Source organism: Oncorhynchus keta, chromosome 37 (genome assembly GCF_023373465.1).
Source record: "Oncorhynchus keta strain PuntledgeMale-10-30-2019 chromosome 37, Oket_V2, whole genome shotgun sequence".
Lineage (NCBI taxonomy): Eukaryota > Metazoa > Chordata > Actinopteri > Salmoniformes > Salmonidae > Oncorhynchus > Oncorhynchus keta.
In genome coordinates this window covers 1,659,294-1,684,030 of record NC_068457.1, presented here as the reverse complement: position 1 = coordinate 1,684,030, position 24,737 = coordinate 1,659,294, and the positions used below count along the sequence as shown (strand labels likewise).

General features: G+C 42.9%; 1 protein-coding gene across 8 annotated transcripts in view; it reads right to left on the bottom strand.

The window, feature by feature from the left end:
• LOC118370052 (chromodomain-helicase-DNA-binding protein 6-like) overlaps positions 1 to 24,737 on the bottom strand; it is a 90,720-nt gene that overhangs the window by 18,246 nt on the left and 47,737 nt on the right. For all 8 annotated transcript variants that reach the window (XR_004822728.1, XM_035754825.2, XM_035754824.2 and 5 more), the window contains 13 exons: positions 20,159 to 20,335; positions 19,784 to 19,927; positions 18,616 to 18,871; positions 17,127 to 17,337; positions 16,319 to 16,514; positions 15,660 to 15,824; positions 7,607 to 7,786; positions 6,847 to 6,957; positions 4,338 to 4,540; positions 1,448 to 1,647; positions 821 to 980; positions 413 to 502; positions 56 to 159 (listed from right to left, as the gene is read on the bottom strand). Coding sequence is in view for 7 of the 8 variants with exons in the window: in XM_035754825.2 (XP_035610718.1) it covers positions 56 to 159; positions 413 to 502; positions 821 to 980; positions 1,448 to 1,647; positions 4,338 to 4,540; positions 6,847 to 6,957; positions 7,607 to 7,786; positions 15,660 to 15,824; positions 16,319 to 16,514; positions 17,127 to 17,337; positions 18,616 to 18,871; positions 19,784 to 19,927; positions 20,159 to 20,335 (2,197 nt within the window). In the remaining variant the exon portion in view is untranslated. The remainder of the gene's footprint in view (positions 1 to 55; positions 160 to 412; positions 503 to 820; positions 981 to 1,447; positions 1,648 to 4,337; positions 4,541 to 6,846; positions 6,958 to 7,606; positions 7,787 to 15,659; positions 15,825 to 16,318; positions 16,515 to 17,126; positions 17,338 to 18,615; positions 18,872 to 19,783; positions 19,928 to 20,158; positions 20,336 to 24,737) is intronic.

Genomic DNA, 24,737 nt, shown 5'->3' with positions numbered 1-24,737 from the left:
GGAATTTATCAAATGAGGGCCTTGATAAGCAGGAGACCCCAGACTAAAGGATTACCGTGTTTGTGCACTCCTAAGAGGAGAGACTTATCCGCCTCTGCATCCCACCAGCCTGCTGGGATCTCGATGTAGTCAATATCAGGGAGTGCCACCTCCAGTTTACTGCACAGATTACACACACAAACAAATCAGCAATTTACTTTGGGCTGGTTTCCCGCTGGTTTCCCGCACAATATTCTCCTACTTCTGGATTAAAAAGCATGCTCAATGGAGAATCTGCAATGAAAGTGCTTTTGAGTACAGGAATAGGCATCATGTGGGTTCAAGGAACTAGCCATTCATGTATCAACAAGTTCATCAGTGTATATAGGAAGTGGCATGATTAATGGGTGCCCTCATGGTGCCCACTCTGTACCTGGCATGGATGCCCTCCAGGGACTGAGCAGCAGTTTCTCCCAGGACCTCCGCCTTGAGGTAGTACAGCATCCTCACCCTCAGAAGTACCCTTGGCACAACACAACACTCGTCGTTCTGTTATTGGACACAGCAACTGTTTTACCAGGTGCAAAGTTTGCACCAGTTTTTTCAGGAAGCTAAAACATAAAACTTTAAAAAAAAGAGCAAATGCAAAGTAAATCTAGCATAAAACTCCCTTGGCTTCAGCACTTCAAATCATCATTTCAAACAATCTAGATTTTGTACGTTTCTTTTCAAGCTCGACTTGAAAAGTAGATTTAACAACCTTAGGAATCCTATTAGTCAGAGGAGAACATGACGAGGTTCACCAACAGCTGAAGGTAAATTGGGAGTAATGGGGACTCACTTGTTGCAGTGCTGCTTGAGGTGTTTCTTGTAGCTGTCGTCCTGTAGCACTACCTCTGGGTTGCAGTTGACAAGCCAGTCTGCATGCTTCATCTCGGGCACGCTCAGCTGGTTCTTTAGCTTCTTACCCTTGCGTCCCCTGGGCACTGGGGCGGACAGGCCTGCTTGTGGAAAGATATTGTTTGAGCAATACCAAGCAATCATCGAACATCAAGCAATCATCAGTAGCACACCAGTCCACATTAAAGCACATATTTGGGGATCAGCGTTTGAGCTATGGCTACAGTTATTTGGAGTCATCAAAGCACTCAAATTAACAAAAGGTGAGGATTGCTTTTTTGTTGTTGTTATTACTTCATTGTTAAGGGATAGATGGAGTCGATACAAGATGTAGTACGAGTAGTACAAGATGCTGAGCAAGGGTTCAAGCCCCTAGGGGCCATTCAGTCAGGAATCTGCTTTATAGACCACAATGAGAAACTCTGGCACTACGAGTTGCTTTTTAGACCTTGATTATTAATTTGAGTGTTGTCAACATAACTAGCCATTTTGCCAGTCCTCTTTCCTCCACACGGCCATATGAGTGAATGGCAGCTTGTTTGGAAGGGATTTTAAGTGAATCTCTCACCAGAATGGTTCTGCAGGTCTTGTTTATGGCCATCCTTAGCAGGTGTGATGAGGTCCCAGATAAAGCTCTTGATCTTGTCATCGCCCATGTAGTGACGCACACAGTAGACCAGCAGTGCCCGGCAAAGCACCTCCATGTCATGCTCAGCCAGTTGCCACTTGAAGCGCCCGTGGGTTAGGATGTCCTTCCAGCGACCCCAGCTGTGTGGACACATGCAGAGAGATGGAGCGGGTGGCATGAGCACAGATACACCACAAAAAAGTGTCAAGAGTCGCTGGGATACAATAAATAAATCTGTACTCCAATGTAGCCTACTGCAGTAGGCTCTCATCGAGTCCCCACCTCTCCTTGAATACCCCCAGCCAGTGCCACATACAGTTGCAGCCAAACATATTGGCACCCTTGCACTTTTCTTAAAGAATTCCATATTTCTTTTTTTTTTAAAGTTAAAAAAATTGCTTACAATTTTACTTTTGAAAATTAAGACAAATGGACAAAATGACTGGCACCCCGGAGCTAGTACCTGGCTGCAGAGCCTGCATTTCTGGCCCACTTTTAAGCAGCAAACTTCTCTAATTCATCAATGTTTGAGAGGTGCCCTCCACCAACTGCTGTTTTCAGCTCTTGCCATAGGTTATGGATGTGATTCAGATCTGGACTCTTTGCTGGTCACTCAAGAACAGTCCAGTGCTTCTTCTTGAACCATTCAAGTGTGCTTCTGATGTGTGTTTAGTTTGTTTTGTCCTGCTAGAAGACCAACCTTCAACAGAGACCTAGTTTTTGGACACTGGGCTGAACATTGCACTCCCAAAAACATGTATAATCTGCAGATATCATGAGGTCTTGTAGACTTTCAAGGCCCCCAGTACGAGAGGCAGCAAAGCAACCCCACAGCATTATCGCACTTCCCCATGTTTGATTGTAGGGAGGGTGTTCATTTCTTTGAAAGCTTAAATGTGGTTGTTGGTTATAGGAAGAACCCACAAATGAAGGAGAAGATATATCCTGATTGAACATCTCAAAACCCACCTAAACAAGCCTAAATCCTGGGAAAAAATGTTGCGGACCAATGAAACATAATTAGAGCTCTTTGGCGATACAGATCAGCTGCCGATGACCAAATGAAGCATTCAATGAAAATAACACCCTCCCTACAATCAAATATGGGGAAGTTTGATAATGCTGGTGAGTGGTGAGGAGTTGACTGAAAAGAGAGAAAGACAATAGTTGAACAGTTTTGAACAGATTCATTTCTTGAAAAATGAAGCAAGAGGGCGGCAGCTATATTTCGTTGTATTTCTTATTTTACTTTCACTTAGCTAGCAAAAGAAGCTAGTTTAAGTCTACTCAAGCACCCGGCTCAAACATAGAGGGATGTTAGCTAGCTGGCTATCCAACATAGGAACTCTTAGGTGATAGGAAAAGGTGAGCGGAGAGCTCATAGACGCGAGAAGGAATTATAGCTACAACGATCAAAGTGATCATGCTGTATGACTGCTCTGAAAGTTTGCGTGTGATTGGAGGTGTATTCATTCCACCGAATCTGTTTAAGAATGTTTCTTAAAACAGAAGCAAACGGAACGAAGCAGAGATAAACATACCTGAATTTATCCAATAGAAACTCATTTGCAACTATTGGACTAATGATTACGCCCTAGATCAGCTGTATGCAGGCAAGAGTGTGCAAGGTGTTATTGAATGTGTCACTTTCTGTCAACCTTTCATTTGCAATGTTCTAAACTTTCATTCATAGGTATTGTAGCAACCTCATAATGGGTAAAAACATTTTAGTATCATGTAGTAGCCTAAACCTGTTGATGTTACATTGAGCTTGGTGAATGGAATATGAATGACAGTCATCCAATATGCTGTAATAGAAATAAGGCCATTCTCATTCAAAATAATAATCGTCTTCCCTCATCTTAAACGGCACCGACCACCAATGCTATGGACAGATCTGAAAACAGCAGTTGGTGGAGGGAAACCCCTCAAACATTGAAGAATTACAGCAGTTTGCTGCTGAAGAGTGGGCCAAATTGCAGCACAATCAGTGAAGGCTACAAGAAGTGTTCGTCTGCAAATATCTTTGGCAAAGGCTAGCTTCAGGGTGCCAATAATTTTTCCAATTTCTTTATTTTTCTAACTTAAGGTAAAATAAAATATAATTGTTTCTGCAATGTTTAAAATCCCCTAACAAGGTGTGGAGACCAAACGGTTTTTTTTTCAACTTATTTTAGAAAAAATGGGATATTTTTTAAAAAAGGTCCAATGTAGCCATTTTGATCTCCATATCAAATCATTTCGGGGTAACAATTAAGTACCGAGCAGGGAGGGGAAACCTGACAACGACCCGTTATTGGCAGTGGTTTGGAACCCTCTTTTCTATGGGTCAAAACTCCATCCCACCAAAACAGGCTGAAATTCCAGGTGTTCTTTTCTAACAGCTCTTACAATAAAAGAGCTGGACAAAACAGATAAAACACTTTTTAAAAAAATCACGTTTTGGACTGCACTGGGCCTTTAAAAATAAGTGCAGGGGTGCCAATATATTTGGCAGGGACTGTATTTGATGTACTCCACAACTAGCACACCTGATTCGACGAATGAGGGGCTTGGTGATTAGTTGACCAATTGAATCAGTTGTGCTAGTCCCGGAATATGTCAAATAAATGGTACTGACTGGGGGGTTACTCAACACTGGCCCACTAACTACACAGTAGCCAGTAAGAGTGCTGACTAAGGTACAATTTGAGAGTACTTAAGCTAGTGAGAGAGCACTTACATTTCACAATAATAATAATAATTATTAATAATAATAATAATTATTATTATTATTACAGTATGGCACAATGAAAGTGTGACTGGGGAATGTTAGATGTGATAAAATAACCCGAATATGAGCAGGTTCTTCTCGACGCGGAAGCATTCGGCGCGGAGGTAGCGTCTGTTCCTCTCGCTGAAGCGGCGGGTGCGACAGGGCCTCTCTTCTGAGTCGCTGTCCAGCTCAGAGAACTCCATCAGCTCGTCGTCTTCGAACGAGTTGTAGTGACGAGTCTGCTTCCTCACACGAGGTGTATCAATCACCAGGCTCTCCTGTGAGGGAGAGGGGGTGGTAGTTCATATTCAGGTTTTACTGCAGGTTTTATGGACACACAGTTCATCTAGCCGTACAGACATTATATGAACCCATGCACAGCACACACACCGCAAACACATGCCATACTGTGTACGGATGCCAAACAAATCCATGCGCAGAAAAGTCAAGATGTAGGCCGATACATAAGTGTACACAAACTGCTAAAACCACATACTCAGGCCCCAAAAAAGGTACATTCCTAACATACAGTTGAAGTCGGAAGATTACATACACTTAGGTTGGAGTCATTAAAAATCGTTTTTCAACCACTCCACAAATGTCTTGTTAAAAAACTATAGTTTTGGCAAGTCGGTTAAGACATCGGCTTTGTGCATGACAAGTCATTTTTCCAACAATTGTTTACAGACAGATTATTTCACTTATCATTCACTGTATCACAATTTCAGTGGGTCAGAATTGTACATACACTAAGCTGACTGTGCATTTATACAGCTTGGAATTTTCCGGAAAATGATGTCATGGCTTTAGAAGCTTCTGATTGACTCAAATGATGTCAATTAGCCTATTGGAGGTGTACCTGTGGACGTGTTTCAAGGCCTACCTTCAAACTCAGTGCCTCCTTGCTTGACATCATGGGGAAATCAAAAGAAATCAGCCAAGACCTCATAAACAAATTGTAGACCTCCACAAGTCTGGTTCATCCTTGGGAGCAAATTCCAAAAACCTGAAGGTACCAAGTTCATCTGTACAAACAATAGTGAGCACGTATAAACACCATGGGACCACACAGCCGTCATACCGCTCTGGAAGGAGACGTATTGGGTTTCCTAAAGATGAACATACTTTGGTGCAAAAAGTGCAAATCAATCCCAGAACAACAGCAAAGGACCTTGTGAAGATGCTGGAGGAAACAGGTACAAAAGTATCTATATCCACAGTAAAACCAATCCTATATCGACATAACCTGAAAGGCGGCTCAGCAAGGAAGAAGCAACTGTTCCAAAACTGCCATAAAAAAGCCAGACTACGGTTTGCAACTGCACATGGGGACAAAGATCTTGGTTTTTGGAGAAATGTCCTCTGGCCTGATGAAACAAAAATAGAACTGTTTGGCCATAATGACCATCTGGAAGAAAAGGAAAAAAGGAGGAAAAAGGGAGATGCTTGCAAACCGAAGAATGGGGTGGCAGCATCATATTGTGGGGGTGCTTTGCTGCAGGAGGAACTGGTGCACTTCACAAAATAGAAAATTATGTGGATATAATTGAAGCAACATCTCAAGACATCAGTCAGGAAGTTAAAACTTGGTCGCAAATGGGTCTTCCAAATGGACTATGACCCCAAGCATACTTCCAAAGTTGTGGCAAAATGGCTTAAGGACAACAAACTCAAGGTATGGAGTGGCCATCACAAAGCCCTGACCTCAATCATATAGAAGATTTTTGGGCAGAATTGAAAAAGCGGATGCGAGCAAGGCGGCCTACAAACCTGACTCAGTTACACCAGCTGTGTCAGGAGGAATGGGCCAACTTATTGTGGGAAACTTGTGGAAGGATACCCAAAACATTTGACACAAGTTAAACAATTTAAAGGAAATGCTACCAAATACTAATTGAGTGTCTAAACTTCTGACCCACTGGGAATGTGATGAAAGAAAAAATAAATCATAATAATTCTCTATTATTATTCTGACATTTCACATTCTTAAAATGAAGTGGTGATCCTAACTGACCTAAAACAGGGGATTTTTACTAGGATTAAATATCAGGAATTGTGAAAAACAGTTAAAATGTATTTGGCTAAGGTGTACGTAAACTTCCGACGTCAACTGTACACACACACACCCCCCTCTCTGGGGCACAAAATACACACACACACACACACACACACACACACACACACACACACACACACACACACACACACACACACACACACACACACACACACACACACACACACACACACACACACACACACACACACACACACACACACACACACACACACACACACACACACACAAAGCTGTAATACACACCACACAGAATTAATTAAACTGCAGCCTCTCCTCCTCCCTCTGCTTCACATGCTGCTTTTTCCTCACTCATTAATGCAACACATCTCTTCGACAGAGTGACGAGTGCCAGATATTTAAACTGTTTCGCAAGGCCTCTTCCCCCTTCTTTTCTAGCCCGCATTCGAAGTTATCTGCAGGGACATGCGGGACCGGATATTCCCTGGTCAGGGATAACCGGTAGCCCCATAGAGCCCTTCCCTAGTTCCCCTCCCTTCCCCTTACCTTCTCTGCTTTGGAGTCAATCTCCAGCTCGGTTATTTTGGCCCATTTCTGCCAGAAGTTGGGATCGTCCAGGGAAATGTCAGTTCTGTTTCCAGAAGACACAAAGCTGGCCTGGAAATGACAAGGAAAACAAAAGCGTGCACACACGTCAACCTGGCTGGATCTATGAGAGTAACATACACAGATGTGCTGAGAAAGCTGTTAAGGCGTGAAATCAGACGTTGCATCTCCCTTTCACCACCCACTCAGGGGAAACTGAAACTTGTTGTGACTGGCTAACATGTCATTCTTCCGATAGTTACAGACTACCTGGATTGTGATAGTTTTAGGATTAAGGTTTAATCTATAAGGGAGGGGTAGAGTTTACCTTGGCAAAGGTAAAACCCTTGACACTCAAACTTAAATTTCCTCATTGTAGTTGAGCACAATGTTGTCAAATCTCAAACCATGACCATCCAGCAAAGTAAAAGACTAAGGTTGAAGGGTAAGGTTTATAATTGAGTTACCCGTGTCAAATGTGGAGCTCTGTCAGGATGGTGATGGTCAAGATATGGGTCAGGGGTTAATGGTCTGAGGTGTAAGGGTTTACCTTGGCGAAGATGGAGCCCTTGTCCTCTGTCTGGATGGTGATGTTCTGGGTATTAGTCAGGGGTTAGAGGTCAGAGGTATAAAGGTTGGGGTTGCCTACCGTCTTGATATTGACAGTCTGGATATTAGGGTAAGGGGTTAAGAGGTCGGGGATATAAGGATCAGTGTTAACCTTGGCGAAGGTGGAGCCCTTGCCCTCTGTCTCGATGGTGATAGTTTGGGTGCGGCGCTGCAAGATCTGGTCGATGTCCTCCTCACAAAACTTGGAGCCCTCGTCCTCCTCATCCATCAGTGCGCCATACGCCCCCTTCCTCAGCAGGTCCTCCACCTCAATCTTGGTCATCTGCTGCGCCTTTAGGACACCATGCCACCCCCCCCGTTAGTTGGCAGCCAATAGCAACAGCTCTCAGAGTGTCAAAGCTGACGTGCATACCTATATAATGTTGGTACATGACGTAATGACGCCATATAAAATTTTGAGCAACACGTGAAACACAGCATTCCTAACCTAGCCCACAATGTCTGCTGTGTGGATCGAGCAGTCATTTGAAAGAGTAAGAACATTTCAGCGAGACAACTCAAAGGCGAAATCCATTAACGCCAAGATAATGGAATTCATTGCCCTTGACAATCAACCGTTCTCTGTTGTTGGTGATGTTGGCTTTCACCGACTGGTCAAGCACCGGTACACAATACCAAGTGCTCTATTTTTCAGATATTGCCCTACCGGAGTTACACAGTAATAGCGTCACTGCTATTAGCTTCACGACTGACATTTGGACCAGCGATATCAGCCCCATGAGCATGCTGAGTCTGACAGCACAGTGGGTTGTCGAGGATTTCATACTGAAGAAAGTCATATTGCAGGCTCATGAATGTGCTGGTTGTCATACAGCTACTGCCATTTCAATGGCATTTGAGAACATGTTTGAAACTTGGAAACATGAACACACTAGCTAGCTCCATTCAAACAACTGACTTGAGAAATAAGCTCATCAACTGCGCCTGCAGCAGACGTTGATACCCTCGGTCATGGCATTGAAACGCCTGCTGAACATAACTGCCGACACAGACTGTGAACAAGCGAATCGGTGGCATTCTCTCTTTACTGTGTCGCCTCGATGCTATGTACAAGGACCGCTACTTCGATGCAGACAAGAAACAGAGTTTACGTGAAATATAACATACACAGCTGGACAAGATGGAAACAGACACAGTGATAGTGAGCACCGAGGAAGAGAGGCCACGGACACACAGAACTGAAACTTCACTGTTTGACATGTATGATGAAATCCTGGTTGAGAATGAAACTGAACAAATGAACAATGAAACAGCACAGCAATTAAGTGAAAGAAATAGGTTTTGATTATGTTTACTGGTAATGGGGACATACGTAAATGCCAACAAAATAACTTTTTGGTTAGTGTGGTGTGTGCGTAACCTTTATTTAACTAGGCAAGTCAGTTTTTATTTAGAATGACGGCCCGGACAACGCAGGGCCAAATGTGTGCCGCCCTATAGAACTCTCACATCCGGCTGTGATTGGTACAGCCTGGATTCGAACCAGGGAATGTAGTGACGCATCTTACACTGAGATGCAGTGCCTTAGACCGTTGCGTCCATGTGTGTGTGTTAACTATTTAACTGTACTAGAATGCTTAAAAAGGCAGCTAAAATTGTAAATATTGAATTTGTTCTTTTTCCGCAGTTCATATGTGCTATTCAGGAACCTTGGGATGTCCCTTCAATCGAATACAGCAGTTCTTAGCCTTTCTCAGAGGGTCCGTGCTATTCGGGAACCTTGGAATGTCCCTTCAATCGAATACAGCAGTTCTTAGCCTTTCCCAGAGGGTCCGTGCTATTCGGGAACCTTGGGATGTCCCTTCAATCGAATACAGCAGTTCTTAGCCTTTCCCAGAGGGTCCGTGCTATTTGGGAACCTTGGGATGTCCCTTCAATCGAATACAGCAGTTCTTAGCCTTTCCCAGAGGGTCTGTGCTATTCGGGAACCTTGGGATGTCCCTTCAATCGAATACAGCAGTTCTTAGCCTTTCCCAGAGGGTCCGTGCTATTCGGGAACCTTGGGATGTCCCTTCAATCGAATACAGCAGTTCTTAGCCTTTCCCAGAGGGTCCGTGCTATTCGGGAACCTTGGAATGTCCCTTCAATCGAATACAGCAGTTCTTAGCCTTTCCCAGAGGGTCCGTGCTATTCGGGAACCTTGGGATGTCCCTTCAATCGAATACAGCAGTTCTTAGCCTTTCCCAGAGGGTCCGTGCTATTTGGGAACCTTGGGATGTCCCTTCAATCGAATACAGCAGTTCTTAGCCTTTCCCAGAGGGTCCGTGCTATTCGGGAACCTTGGGATGTCCCTTCAATCGAATACAGCAGTTCTTAGCCTTTCCCAGAGGGTCCGTGCTATTTGGGAACCTTGGGATGTCCCTTCAATCGAATACAGCAGTTCTTAGCCTTTCCCAGAGGGTCCGTGCTATTTGGGAACCTTGGGATGTCCATACCTCAAGTATAAATGTAAAATGGTTACGTTTAGTGTCAGTTTAGGGTAAGGACATCCCAAGGATTCCGGATCGCAGTGACCGTTCATAGAGTGAGAGAGTAGCACGGTATTTGAGAGCTCGGCGGAGACACAGACATTCATTTTTTTTTTTTAAATTTTACAAGCTGCAGAAGCGTGTCTTTTCGCATGTCTGCCCAGATAGTTTCCTTAAGAGGCGCTTAAAATAATTACCAAGATGTCCTTGATCCAATTGAGGAGTAAGTAGGCTATATTTAAGTTGCGATATGGTAAGGGAATATTTAGGCCTACTGTGTTAAGGCACATTTGGTTTATTTGAAAATATTTTTTTTGTACATAATGATTTGATAACGTATTGTCGAAAGTACGTAGGCAATATTATTTACTGTGTAGATAGCGGAGTAGGCAAGTGTACAATAACGTAATTTAATGTGCTCAAATTATTTATTTAACGGATGAATTTAATTGTAAATGAGAATACACATGTGGTGCTATAGGATATAAATAGTTTACATTACCCCTACATGCCATTGGGTGATGGAGCTATGGGTTTATTTTCCACTGTCACTAGGCCGATACATTCACACTCAAACTGAGTCGGGGATTGTGAGGTTCTCTGTGTTATGCACTATAGTCGTTACCATATCATATGTCATTGAATATTATTTTCTGTTGGCTTGTGTGGGTGTATGTGTTATGCAACATAGCTTACTTGAGACATTGTTAAGAACTCAAACTTAACAATAACAGAAACCAGATATGTGATAACGGTATCTAGGGAATGAGCACATAGATACTCTACACAGCAACAGATACATCTATCAACTGGATAGCCCGGGGGCTGGTACCAGCTCGTACGCCAACAATCAATGATAGGCTGGGTGAGTCTAAAACACGCCCGGTCTCTACTCTGTGACAGGCCGGTTCGGAAGCAGGAATTACCTTTGTTCAAATAACAACAGAATGCAGCAAGTGACTGAAGAAAGAAAATATTAGTTTGCATCCCTGTTTGTTACATTACAGCCTTATTCTAAATCAAATTTTCTTCAGCAATCTACACACAATACCCCACCTCGAAATTGAGCTCAGATGCATCCTGTTTTCATTGACCATCCTTGAGATGTTTCTACAACTTGATTGGAGTCCACCTAGTAAATTCAATTGATTGGACATGATTTGGAAAGGCACACATCTGTCTATACAGGGTCCCACAGTTGACTATGCATGTCAGAGCAAATATCAAGCCATGAGGTTGAAGGAATTGTCCGTTGAGCTCCGAGACAGGATTGTGTCAAGGCACAGATCTGGGGAAGGGTACCAAAACATTTCTGCAGCATTGACGGTCCCCAAGAACACGGTGGCCTCCATCATTTTCAAAATGCAACAAGTTTGGAACCGCCAAGACTCTTCCTAGAGCTGGCCACCCGGCCAAACTGAGCAATCGGGGGAGAAGGGCCTTGGTCAGAGAGGTGACCGAGAAACCGATAGTCACTCTGGCAGAGCTCCAGAGTTTCTCTGTGGAGATGGGAGAACCTTCTAGGAGGACAACAATCTTTGCAGAACGCCGCCAATCAGGCCATTATGGTGGAGTGGCCAGGCGGAAGCCACTCCTCAGTAAAAGGCACATGACAGCCCGCTAGAGTTGGCCAAAAGGCACCGAAAGGGACACAGACCATGACAAACAAGATTCTCTGGTCTGATGAAACCAAGGTTCAACTCTTTGGCCTGAATGCCAAGCGTCACATCTGGAGGAAACCTGGCACCATCTCTACGGTGAAGGATGGTGATTGCAACATCATGCGTTGGGGATGTTTTTCAGTGGCAGGGACTGGGAGACTAGTCAGGATTAGGGGAAAGATGAACGGAGCAAAGTACAGAGAGTTCCTTGATGAAAACCAACTCCAGAGCGCTCAGGACCTCAGACTGGGGCGAAGGTTCACCTTCCAACAGGACAACGACCCCAAGCACACAGCCAAGACAACGCAGGAGTGGCTTCGAGACAAGTCTCGGAATGGTCTTGAGTGGCCCAGCCAGATCCCGGACTTCAACCAGATCGAACATCTCTGGAGATGAAAATAGCTGTGCGGCGACGTCCCCCATCCAGCCTGACAGAGCTATGGAGGGTCTGTAGAAAAGAATGGGAGAAACTCCCCAAATACAGGTATGCCAAACTTGTAGAGTCATATCCAAGAAGACTCAAGGCTGTAATCACTGTCATAGGTGCTTTAACAAAGTACAGAGTCCTTATGTAAATGTGATATTTCGGTGACATTTTTAATACAGTGCAATAAAGGGAACACTTAAACAACACAATGTAACTCCAAGTCAATCACACTTCTGTGAAATCAAACTGTCCACTTAGGAAGCAAGACTGATTGACAATACATTTCACATGCTGTTGTGCAAATGGAATAGACAACAGGTGGAAATTATAGGCAATTAGCAAGACACCCCCAATAAAGGAGTGGTTCTACAGGTGATAACCACAGACCACTTCTCAGTTCCTATGCTTCCTGGCTGATGTTTTGGTCACTTTTGAATGCTGGCGGTGCTTTCACTCTAGTGGTAGCATGAGTCAACCTACACAAGTGGCTCAGGTAGTGCAGCTCATCCAGGATGGCACATCAATGCGAGCTGTGGCAAGAGGGTTTGCTGTGTCTGTCAGCGTAGTGTCCAGAGCATGGAGCCACTACCAGGAGACAGGCCAGTACATCAGGAGACGTGGAGGAGGCCGTAGGAGGGAAACAACCCAGCAGCAGGACCGTTACCTCCACCTTTGTACAAGGACGAGCAGGAGGAGCACTGCCAGAGCCCTGCAAAATGACCTCCAGCAGGCCACAAATGTGCATGTGTCTGCTCAAACGGTCAGAAACAGACTCCATGAGGGGGGTATGAGGGCCCGACGTCCACAGGTGGGGGTTGTGCTTACAGCTCAACACCGTGCAGGACGTTTGGCATTTGCCAGAGAACACCAAGATTGGCAAATTCGCCACTGGCGCCCTGTGCTCTTCACAGATGAAAGCAGGTTCACACTGAGCACATGTGACAAACGTGACAGTCTGGAGACGCCGTGGAGAACGTTCTGCTGCCAGCAACATCCTCCAGCACGACCGGTTTGGCGGTGGGTCAGTCATGATGTGGGGTGGAATTTCTTTGGGGAGCCGCACAGCCCTCCATGTGCTCGCCAGAGGTAGCCTGACTGCCATTAGGTACCGAGATGAGATCCTCAGACCCCTTGTGAGACCATATGCTGGTGCGGTTGGCCCTGGGTTCCTCCTAATGCAAGACAATGCTAGACCTCATGTGGCTGGAGTGTGTCAGCAGTTCCTGCAAGAGGAAGGCATTGATGCTATGGACTGGCCCGTCCGTTCCCCAGACCTGAATTCAATTGAGCACGGCGGATGCTTTAGTCCAGGTCTGGGAGGAGATCCCTCAGGAGACCATCCGCCACCTCATCAGGAGCATGCCCAGGCGTTGTAGGGATGTCATACAGGCACATGGAGGCCACACACACTACTGAGCCTCATTTTGACTTGTTTTAAGTACATAACATCAAAGTTGGATCAGCCTGTAGTGTAGTTTTCCACTTTAACCTGTTCAGGATACCACGGTTTACTGCCCCTTCTGGAGGATTTGGGTACCCATATAAAACATGATACATTTTTGTCAAAAGTTGCTAATATATGCAAATAAAAAATATTATCGAATAGAAAACACTCTAAAGCTTTTAAAACCGTTTAAATTATGTCTCTATGTATAGCAGAACTCTCAAAATCTGCATTTTCCCAAAATATATCTTCTCATCTGAAAAGTTGGGTCACCTTTGACCTCATCGCAAACACCCTTTCCAAACAGTCACAGCACCCGGAACAGTCTCCACGTGTTCAGCGTGATCTCAGCTTTCAATGGGACTTCTCATTGTGAGAATCGCCCGCTCGCGAGAGTTTGAGCACGCGGTAAGCTCTCAGTCACTCAAAAAACCTGTGCGCAATGGTCAAGTCCTCTCTCTTTTCCAAGATCGATTGAACAGTGCTTGTGTTTCTGTTTGTTCTCAAAATTGCTGTACACCTTTATAACATGTTAAAGCTTGATTATGAAGTTAGTTTGACAAGTTTACTCGACATATTATATATTCTTTCGAAGTTTTGGTGCGCAACCACTTCAATTTTGACTACATTTTTACCAAAATCAGGCTATTTTGAGAACCGAAAGACGCAGACTTGAAAACTGAACGCTAATTTGGTGAGTATAATCCCTTACAGGTCGTTTGATGGAAGAATAACAAAGGTAAGGGAATATTTAATGTATTCATTTTGGGTTTCTGTCGACTCCAAGATAGAGGAGTCATTATGCTACTGTGGGAGCGCCGACTCCATATTATAGTCTAGTGAACGCAAAATGTAACGTTAAAATTAAATGTAACAATGCAATTGCATTTAGAAGAAGTGTATCTTGCTATACATATGTAAAACATGCATATTTAGTCAAAGTTTATGATGTGTATTCCTTGTTAGCTGACGTTATCTGCCGGGGCTATCGTCATTTCTCAGGACATTTGGGTAGCATTTTTTGAACGATGCATCATTGTAAACAGAGATTTATGGATATATATAGCATATTATTGAAAAAATGAATGTACTGTGTAACATGTTATATTACTGTCATCTGATGAAGATTTCAAAAGGTTAGTGAAATGATTTTTCTTTTAATCCTGCGTTTGTTGATTGCATATTTTTTCCTACTTGGCTATGCTAATGAGCTATGTCTGCGGTGGTGGTTTGACATAAATATGTGCTATGTTTTCGCCGTAAAACATTTTAGAAATCTGACTTGCTGGCTAGATAAACAACTTGTTTATCTTTCATTTGAGCTATTTTACTTGTTAATGTGTGGAGGTTAAATATTTTTAGGAATATTTTTGCGCATTGTGCGTTATGGTAATGAGCTTGAGCTGTAGTCACGCTACCAGCAGAGGAATAAAACTCCCGAGCTGGTTAATTTTGAGTGTGACTCCAAATCCAGACCTCCATGGGTTGATAAATTTGATCTCCATTGATCATTTTTGTGTGATTTTGTTGTCAGCACATTCAACTATGTAAAGAAAAACGTATTTAATAAGAATATTTCATTTATTCAGATCTAGGCAGTGTTATTTTAGTGTTCCCTTTATTTTTTTGAGCAGTGTACATTTGCAGGAATTTCTAAAAACCTGTTTTTGCTTTGTCATGTAGATTAATGAGGGGGGCATTTTCTTAATCAATTTTAGAACAAGGCTGTAAATAATAATAATAATATATGCCATTTCGCAGACGCTTTTATCCAAAGCGACTTACAGTCATGTGTGCAACGTAACAAAATGTGGAAAAAGTCAATGCAATGTACGTGAATTTGTTGCAATACTTTTGGTCCCCTAATTTGGGTAGACTATGTACAAAAAGTTCTGTAATTTCTCAACGGTTCACCATCAAATTAAAAAATGAATCATTTCAATGAGCCAAAGCAACAACAAAAAATATATCGCTGTCCCAATACCTTTGGAGCTCACTGTATACAAAGACAATCCAGAAATCATCCTTCATAGTATAACCTAGCCCTAGATCTGTTTGTGCTGGCATGACGATGGGACGATGAAAATAGGAGTTGGCAAGACAGCACAAACATATGGGACCAGGCGATCATAGCAGTCACTCACCCCATTGAGGCTGCCCTTTCGATTAATGTCCTGCAGCACAGCCTTGTCTAGACCCAGCTTCAGACTGGCTTTATCAAACATCTCCCTCTCATAGGAGTTTCTGGTGATCAGCCTGTACACTTTCACTGCTTTACTCTGGCCGATGCGGTGGCAGCGAGCTTGGGCCTGGCAGGGACACAAACAGAGCAGTTTCACACACACGGCTTGAAACAGTTATTTTACACTGGCATTCAAAGTTTAAAGTACACTGAAATGCCTTTCTTGCAAGCACTAAATACATCAACGCAGTAATCTATATCAATGTAGTACAAAAAAAAACGTAGAATAAAAATATGAACATTGTGTGTGAGTAATCTTTTTCCTTTATACCATTTCATACTGCATGCCCACATGAAATAGCTATTATACCATTTCATACCGTATGAAATTGTATCCAAAGTAGTGAGTGCATACACATACAGTGGTGTACCCAGAGGGAATCAAACCAACAATCCTGACATTGCAAGCGCCATTCACTATCAACTGAGCCACACAGGACAACATGAAAGCATGAAATCAGGAAATGAGTATAACACTTCTTAGTCCAGTACTAGGTTTTTAGTCCAGGACTAGGTTTAGTCAAGGTCCGGAAAGTGGTGCTGAACATTGTGTTGTCTAACCTGTAGGTCGTTCTGGGGGTTCCAGTCCGAGTCGAAGATGATGCAGGTGTCTGCAGCGGTCAGGTTGATGCCCAGGCCTCCAGCACGGGTACACAGCAGGAACACAAAGCGGTCCGAGTCCACCTTACAGAATCTGTCGATCGCTGCCTGGCGCAGGTTACCCCGCACTCTGCCGTCGATGCGCTCATAGGTGTACCTAGAACCAGACATATAACTTATGAACATACTGTAGCAACCTCAACCGAACGACCTCGTCAAGAGGTTCGGATCTCTTGGCGTAACGGTGAAGGTGTTGGGCTGACAGTTGCTGGAACCAGGTTTGAGTACTGGTCGGGCTACCCCCGAATTCGCTACAATACATACAGTACATATTATGTATTCAAACATATTCATTCATACTGTGTTTTCATTTAGATTTTTTTGTTGTTGCAATATTCACATTGTATCTCCAATTAAAATGCTTGGTCACCTCTTACACTGTATATTCCAGTTAAAATCTCCTACGGATCATAGATATCCTGTAAAAATGTGTGTCTATCACAGATTTATGTTATAAAATCACAGAAATTAATATTGATATACACATGTGCCTTTCCTGTTGTTCTTGGAACTGTCCAGCAAAATCATATATTTTTCCCAACTTGATAAACTCAACACAATTGCAGTCTTGGTCCGACTCTTTTTAGACTAGAGCTGAGGCTGAGGGGGATTGTGATGTGCGCACACAGAGCAGAGCTTGAGCCCAGTCCAGCAACCCCAGACCCATCCCCAGCCACGCTCTCAACTCTATCCTCAGCCCCAACCTAACCTCCTCTGGATGAGGTAGTCCTCCAGGATGTCCAGGCAGCGCACCATCTGGGAGAAGACCAGCACCTTGTGGCCGCCAGCAATCAGCTTTGGCAGCAGCTTATCAATAAGCACCAGCTTCCCCGCTGCCTGAATCATGGCCTGGAGCTGGAAGTCCCAAGCATCAGGGCTGTGCGTTTTCCTGAAGCTATCCAGGATCTTCTCCTCCGCACCTAGACATGTCCAGAGAAGATAAGGGAGAAAAAAGGTCTACTTAAAATGCATTGTAGAGAACATCGGTATGAAGCCATTTCCATAAAGTCAGGGTGGAATAAAACTGAGTTCATATATAAAGGACTCTACAGGACTATGGATGCTAGAAGGAATACAGGTCAGGGCACGAGCCGTCAACTCGTTTTATAATTAACCTGTTTGTGGTAGGGGGCAACATTTCTACCCAAACTGAACTGCCTCCTACTCTGTCACAGATCCTAATATATGCATATTATTATTAGTATTGGATAGAAAACACTTTGATGTTTCTAAAACTGTTTGAATCATGTCTGTGAGTATAACAGAATTTATTTAGCAGGCGAAACCCCGAGGACAAACCATTCCGATTTTTTTTTTTTTAAGTCACTGTCTTTTCAATACGTTTTCATGGGGAATCCAGAATTCTAATCGACTTTCCTGCAGTTCCTACCGCTTCCACTGGATGTCACCAGTTTGTAGAAATTGGTTGAGGTTTTTCCTTTGTGTAATGAAGAAGTAGCATAGCTCAGAACGAACGTCAGTTCATGGGTACCTTTTGATAGAGGTAACCAGAAAAGTAGCGTCAGTTTGTTTTGTTTTCAATTTGATCGATTATATACGTTTAGAAATACTTAAAGTTGAATTACAAAAGTAGTTTGAAATGTTTTGGCAAAGTTTACAGGTAACTTTTGAGATATTTTGTAGCGACGTTGCGTAAGTTGGAAGCAGTGTTTTTCTGGATCAAGCGCGCCAAATAAATTGACATTTTGGATATATATTGACGGAATTAATCGAACAAAAGGACCATTTGTGATGTTTATGGGACATATAGGAGTGCCAACAAAATAAGTTTGTCAAAGGTGAGGCATGATTTATAAATTATTTCTGCGTTTTGTGTCGCGCCTGCAGAGTTGAAATATGCTACTCTCATTGTTTACGGTTGTGCTATCGTCAGATAATAGCATCTTATGCTTTCCCCCGAAAAGCCTTTTTGAAATCTGACATGTTGGCTGGATTCACAATGAGTGTAGCTTTAATTTGCTATCTTGCATGTGTAATTTAATGAAAGTTAGATTTTTATAGAAATGTATTTGAATTTGGCGCTCTGCATTTTCCCTGGCTATTGGCCATGTGGGACGCAAGCTTCCCGCCTACCCCAGAGAGGTTAACATTTTATTATGAACTATGAACTACGAACATTTGTAGAGCGTGTGTGTGTACGTGTGATGCGTGCTTTCATTTGTGTGTCCACACGTCACCTTTGATCAGGTAGGGGTGGTTGCAGCACTTGCGCAGCTCCATCATGGTGTTGATGAGGTTGGGCATGTTGTGCTGGTTGGCCCCCTTGGCCAGGAAGGTGAAGTTCTTTTCCAGGATGGCCCGGTAGTACTTCTTCTGCATGTTGGTGAGCTCCACCTCGATGATGGTCTCCTCCTTGGGCGCCAGGTTCTTCTCCACGTCATCCTTCAGCCGCCGCAGCATCATGGGCTTTAGGATGGCCTGAAGCTTCTTCACCTGGAGGAAGAGGAGATCAGGGTTGGTGTAAATTCCATTTCCAATTCAGTCAATTCTGGATGTACATAAATTGACTGAATTAAATTAAAATTGACTCCGACCTTGGGGGAAGAGGTGGTCAGGATCTGATGGTCTGCAGTAATGATACTTAGCAATATGTTAAGTTTAGACTCAGACAAAACAATTGTTTGTTTAGTCTGGGCTGGACAACCAAGAGGCAAGTAGCCTAGCAGTTAAGAGCGTTGGGCCAGTAACCGAAAGGTTGCTGGTTCGAATTCCAGAGCCAACTAGGTGTAAAATCTGTCGATATGCCGTTGAGCAAGGCACTTCAACTTAAATGCTCCTGTAAGTCCCTTTGGATAAGGCAGTCTGCTAAATTATTAGAATGAATGTATAAAATTGCCGTAGACACAACAATAACTTACAGTGGCGCAACTCATAACAATATGTTTAAATTATCTGCAGAAGAAACAATTTGATAACATGGATTCAACAATAATATATAATAATAATATATGCCATTTAGCAGACGCTTTTATCCAAAGCGACTTACAGTCATGTGTGCATACATTCTACGTATGGGTGGTCCCGGGGATCGAACCCACTACCCTGGCGTTACAAGCGCCATGCTCTACCAACTGAGCTACAGAAGGACCACAACTGCTTGATGATGTAAAGTGCAGACTTTGTTTTGTTCAGTAGCATTAGTAGTAGTAGTAGTAGTCATTAAGTGTATGATACAACGTTTAAAAGGAAATTGCTGAAGGGCATCTACGAGTAAGAATCAACATTCCCATGGATTCCTGTATATTCCCATTGCAAGTTTCCTATATATTCCTGTAAATTCCCAAGGAAAGTTACTCACTTTTCCCCAGTTTTTCCACCGTAAAAGGGTACCCCTGAGAAAATCACCTGTTCCTCAGTCTTCAGATCTCCAAACTCCTCCAAGAAGAGGCTCTCTGAGGGGAACTGTAGGGGCTCCAGGAAGTTGAGCAGACTAAAGAGCTCCTCCACTGAGTTCTGTAGGGGGGTGCCTGTCAGGAGGACCTTGTGTTCCTACAGGAGTTAGGGTTTATAGTTTTTGTTCATGACACTCAAAGACAACTTGGTATGCATCATCCGACTCAGAGATCCTACTCTGGCTGATTACAATTTTTATGTTTCTGCTGTACTTCCCTCTTGACCAAGGGGGGGCATCCATGCTACTATCAGCCTTGGCTGGTGCTGAACTGAATTGACTACAAAGAACAATGCAGATGGTCAAGAGTTAGCTAGCTACCCCCTCACCAGGTTCATGAGCTTGAGGCCCTCCAGGAGTTTACAGTTGCGGTTCTTGAGGCGGTGAGCCTCATCGATGACCACGCAGCGCCAGTGGATCTTCTTCAGCTCCGGACAGTCGGCCATGATCATCTCAAAGGTGGTGATCACTCCGTGGAACTTGTACCCGCCCAACACTACATTTCCCTATACACAGAGAAAGACAAAGGAGGAAGAAAAGGAAAGATTGGGGGGGAAATAAAACATTTGATCAATTATTTATTATTGCTTTAAAACCGATGAATGCCGTGAATTTTCCCTACAGGAAGGCAGAAGCAAAAACAATTCTGGCCGTAAATAAGTGTAATCCTACCATGGTAAAATCAAGACAATTTCAGTGGCAACACATTGCGGTCCTCCCTGATCAAATAACCAAATGCATAATATTCGTCATTCCGATGTGCATTCCATAATGCCAGGCGTTCTCTGTGAAGTTGTTCCATCTTGGAACGCTAGAAGACAATAATCAAACCTGCAATTGTGTTTGCTGCCACACGGCACTCTGTGTCCCCTTCACCACAGCAATCATTCAGTTAAGATTTCTTCGGGCCTGAGCTGGAAGTGGGTCACGGACATTGCTCATCCATTAAAGCTCTCCTCCATTACTTCAAACACCTTACCTGGAGACTACTTCCTTAACATGAGTTCGTTAAAACCACTCGAGAAGCATGGAGTGCAGATATTGTCAGTACCATGGAAACACATTTACCGAGATACTAGTAGCAAGGTTCTGCTACGTTCTCTAATGAGGTTGGAAAATTCACTTTTCGGTCCTCCGGCCACTGTGGCAGGTAGATTTAAAAAATCGACCAGCCATTCAGATTTCTTTACCAGTCCAAATATTTTTGTGACATAATTACACCTCCCAAAAAACAAATACGGATGAGCATGCTTTGTTTTTCTAAAACAAGATGTAATTGCTTCATTTCATTTCATTTCATTTTTGTGACCTGAGTCTTTTAACCAATGTATGTTAAAATAAATCATTTAGATACAGTAGTAAAAACAGAAACAGTTCTACAACTAAACATCAAGAATCAACAAAATGCCTTCCCTGCCACAAAAGGCTGAGTGATATGGCTTATTTATTATAGTTCAGGGCTCTAACTCTGACATTTTTTTCTACAAGGATTACAAGTAGAAATGAAGCACACAAATACAGAGAAGAACTGAAGTATGAGTGTTTAAATGATAATAAATTACTAAAGGTTAATGAATATACGTTTTTAGGAGTGATCCATGCTCAAATCAAGCACAATCATTAGGTGAGAATATTTCGGTTGCCCCTTTAAGGGATGGGCCATTACCGTGGTAACTTGGGCACTCGCTGGTCTATGATGAAGAAAATCTCCAACTGTGATGTTTTCCAAGCAGCAGACAGTTGCAGAAAACTCAAACGGACATTGAAAGAAACACGAGGACAAAGTCCCACTATAGTTGCCTTTATTGTCAATTTGACCAGTGGCGACCAATCATTCAGGGCACACCTGTTTATCTAAAAATTGTTTTAAATATATATATATTTTTTGTTATACAAATAAATAGCCAGTTTTCCATGTTATTCTGGCATTCATTCGTGTCACATCTGTTTGCAAACAATGTAGGGGAAAAAATCATCCTTAATAATGAAGCCACATACAAACATTGTCTCTGAGTAAGGCAGCTCCTAAAAGCAGGTGTTTCAGCCGAGCTCAGTGCTTTCTGTCACTCATTGGGACACTACATCACTGTAGAATTTATAGCGAGAGCTAAGCAGTTCAAGCCCCTTTGGGTGCTGCCATAGATTTACAGTAGAAATGCCCGTCCAAGAAGGCTCAAGGTCATTGGCCACAGATAAATGACATCAAATCACATTATATCTACCGTATCTTTGATTGTGCTGAGCATGTCAACATCATACTTTCAAAATCTTAGCTAGCTAGACAAGCAGCCATCATTATAAATCATTGCAAAGGGTCGGAAATTTTCCATGGAAAGTTAAGCCCGGTAATTTTTCTTAAATTCAGGAAAAAAAAGTTAGCTAATAACAGTGGAGCACCCCCTTATCCACACCGAAGGGACAGCAGTGGAGAAGGTGGAATGTTTTAAGTTACTGGGCGTACACATCACATACAAGCTGAAATGGTCCACCCACACAGACAGTGTGGTGAAGAAGGCGCAACAGCGCTTCTTCAACCTCAGGAGGCTGAAGAAATTTGGCTTGTCACCCAAAACCCTGACAAACTTTTACAGATGCACAATCAAGAGAATCCTGTCAGGCTGTATCACAGCCTGATACGGCAACTGCACTGCCCTCAACCGCAAGGCTCTCTAGAGGGTGGTACGGTCTGCACAACGCATCACCGGGGGCAAACTACTTGCCCTCCATGACATCTAAAGATTGAGAAACAGCTTCTATCTCAAGGCCATCAGATTGCTAAACAGAAATCACTAACTCAGAGGCTGCTCCCTACATTGAGACCTAAATCACTGGACACTTTAATAAATGGATCACTAGTCACTTTAAACAATGCCGCTCTAAATAATGCCACTTTAATAAATGTCTACATATCTGACATTACTCATATCACCTATAAATACTGTATTGAGACCCAATCACTGGACACTTTAATAAATGGATCACTAGTGACTTTAAACAATGCCACTTTAATATTGTTTACATATCTTACATTACTCATATCACATGTATATCCTGTATTTTATACCATCTACTGCACCTTGCTGATGCCGCTCAGCCATCGCTCATCCATATACTTATATGTACATATTCTCATTCACCCCTTTAGATTTATGTGCATTAGGTAGTTGTTGGGAATTGTTAGATTACTTGTTAGATATTACTCCACTGTTGGAACGAGAACCACAAGCATTTCGCTACACTCGCATTAACATCTGCATGTGACCAATAAAACTTGATTTGAACCTTTTTTGTGGGATACACAAGGCAGTTATAGGTCTTATTTTGGTTAAACTAGCCCTAATTCAATGGAATTGCAACCCTCTGCATGAACAGTGCATTGTTCCATCACATGTGCAGTGCACTCTTCCATCACATGTACAGCTAACTAATGAGATGATATTGAGCCTACACTACAACACTGTCTGAGCCAAGGACTACATGCTTTCTGGTAAGTTTTGATTACAATACTGGGTGGGGTAAATATATTTTATATGACATACATGATTTTTGTTAACTAGTAAATAGTAGCCTACAGCAAAGTGTGTTTAAATAATTTGTAATTTGTTAACAATTTCTGCTAGTTAGTTTTTGCTACCATGTGGGTTTTGGCTTGATTGAGCCTGCAAACTGTTGAGTGGTAATTCACCTGTTTCCATACATGTTTCATTTTAAAACATTTATATTACAAAGGAGTTGCTTAATCTAACTACTTAACTATTTAACTCTACATGGAACTGTATTTTTTTTCTTTTTTAAATAAACATTCTAATCTCTACAGGAAAATGCCACGGTCACTATCTGATGTGTGGAAACGTTTCACAGCAGCTAATGTAGAAGAAAAAGCTGTGTACATTTGCAAATACTGTGCCAAATCATTTGTGAAGAATACAACAAAGATGCAGAATCATCTGGCCAAGTGCATAAAGTTCCCTCAGCGCTCACAACAAGAAACCTCTCACAAAAGTTCCTCTACTTCTATTCGAGGTGAAAAATGATGAATCAGACACCTTATCGATAGCAACAGCTCATGGCCCTCCTGGAATCAGAAGGTTTTTTTAAAAACTTATTGGAAATACGTAGTCAGAGAAATGCTGATGAATGTCTTGCTCGAGCTGTGTATGCAACCGGTTCACCTCTGATGCTCACAGACATTGTGTATTGGAAGAGATTTCTGAATGTTCTTCGCCCAGCATACACCCCTGCAACTAGACATGCTTTAGAGTTCAACAAAGTTCAAGTGAAGGTCAAGTAAATCATAGAGAAAGCAGACCATTGCAGTCATCTCTGATGGGTGGTCGAATGTTCATGGGCAAGGAAAGATTAGCTACATCATGTCCAACCCTCGACCAGTATTCTACAAGAGCACAGACACGGGACAGACACACCAGTCTCTACATTGATGACTGCCTTCAGCTCATCTGCAATGACCTTGGACCACAGAAGGTATTTGCACTGGTGACAGACAATGCTGCGAACATGAAGGCTGCTTGGTATAAAGTGGAGGACTCCTTCCCTCAGATCACACCCATTGGCTGTGCTGCTCATGCATTGAATCTGCTCAAGGACATCATGGCACTGAAAACAATGGATACAATCTACAAGAGAGCCAAGGAATGGTTAGGGATGCGAAAGGTAATGAAGGTATAGCAGCAAAGTGAGAAGAATAAGAGCACCACATTGAATCTGCCCAGCAACACCCGTTAGGGTGGTGTTGTCATCATGTTTGACAGTCTCCTGGAGGGAAAGGAGTCTCTCCAAGAAATGGCCATATCAGTGTCTGCTGATATGGACAGCCCCATCAAGAGGATCCTCCTGGATTATGTATTTTGGGAGAGAGTGGTAAGAAGCCTGAAACCTATAGCAGTAGCC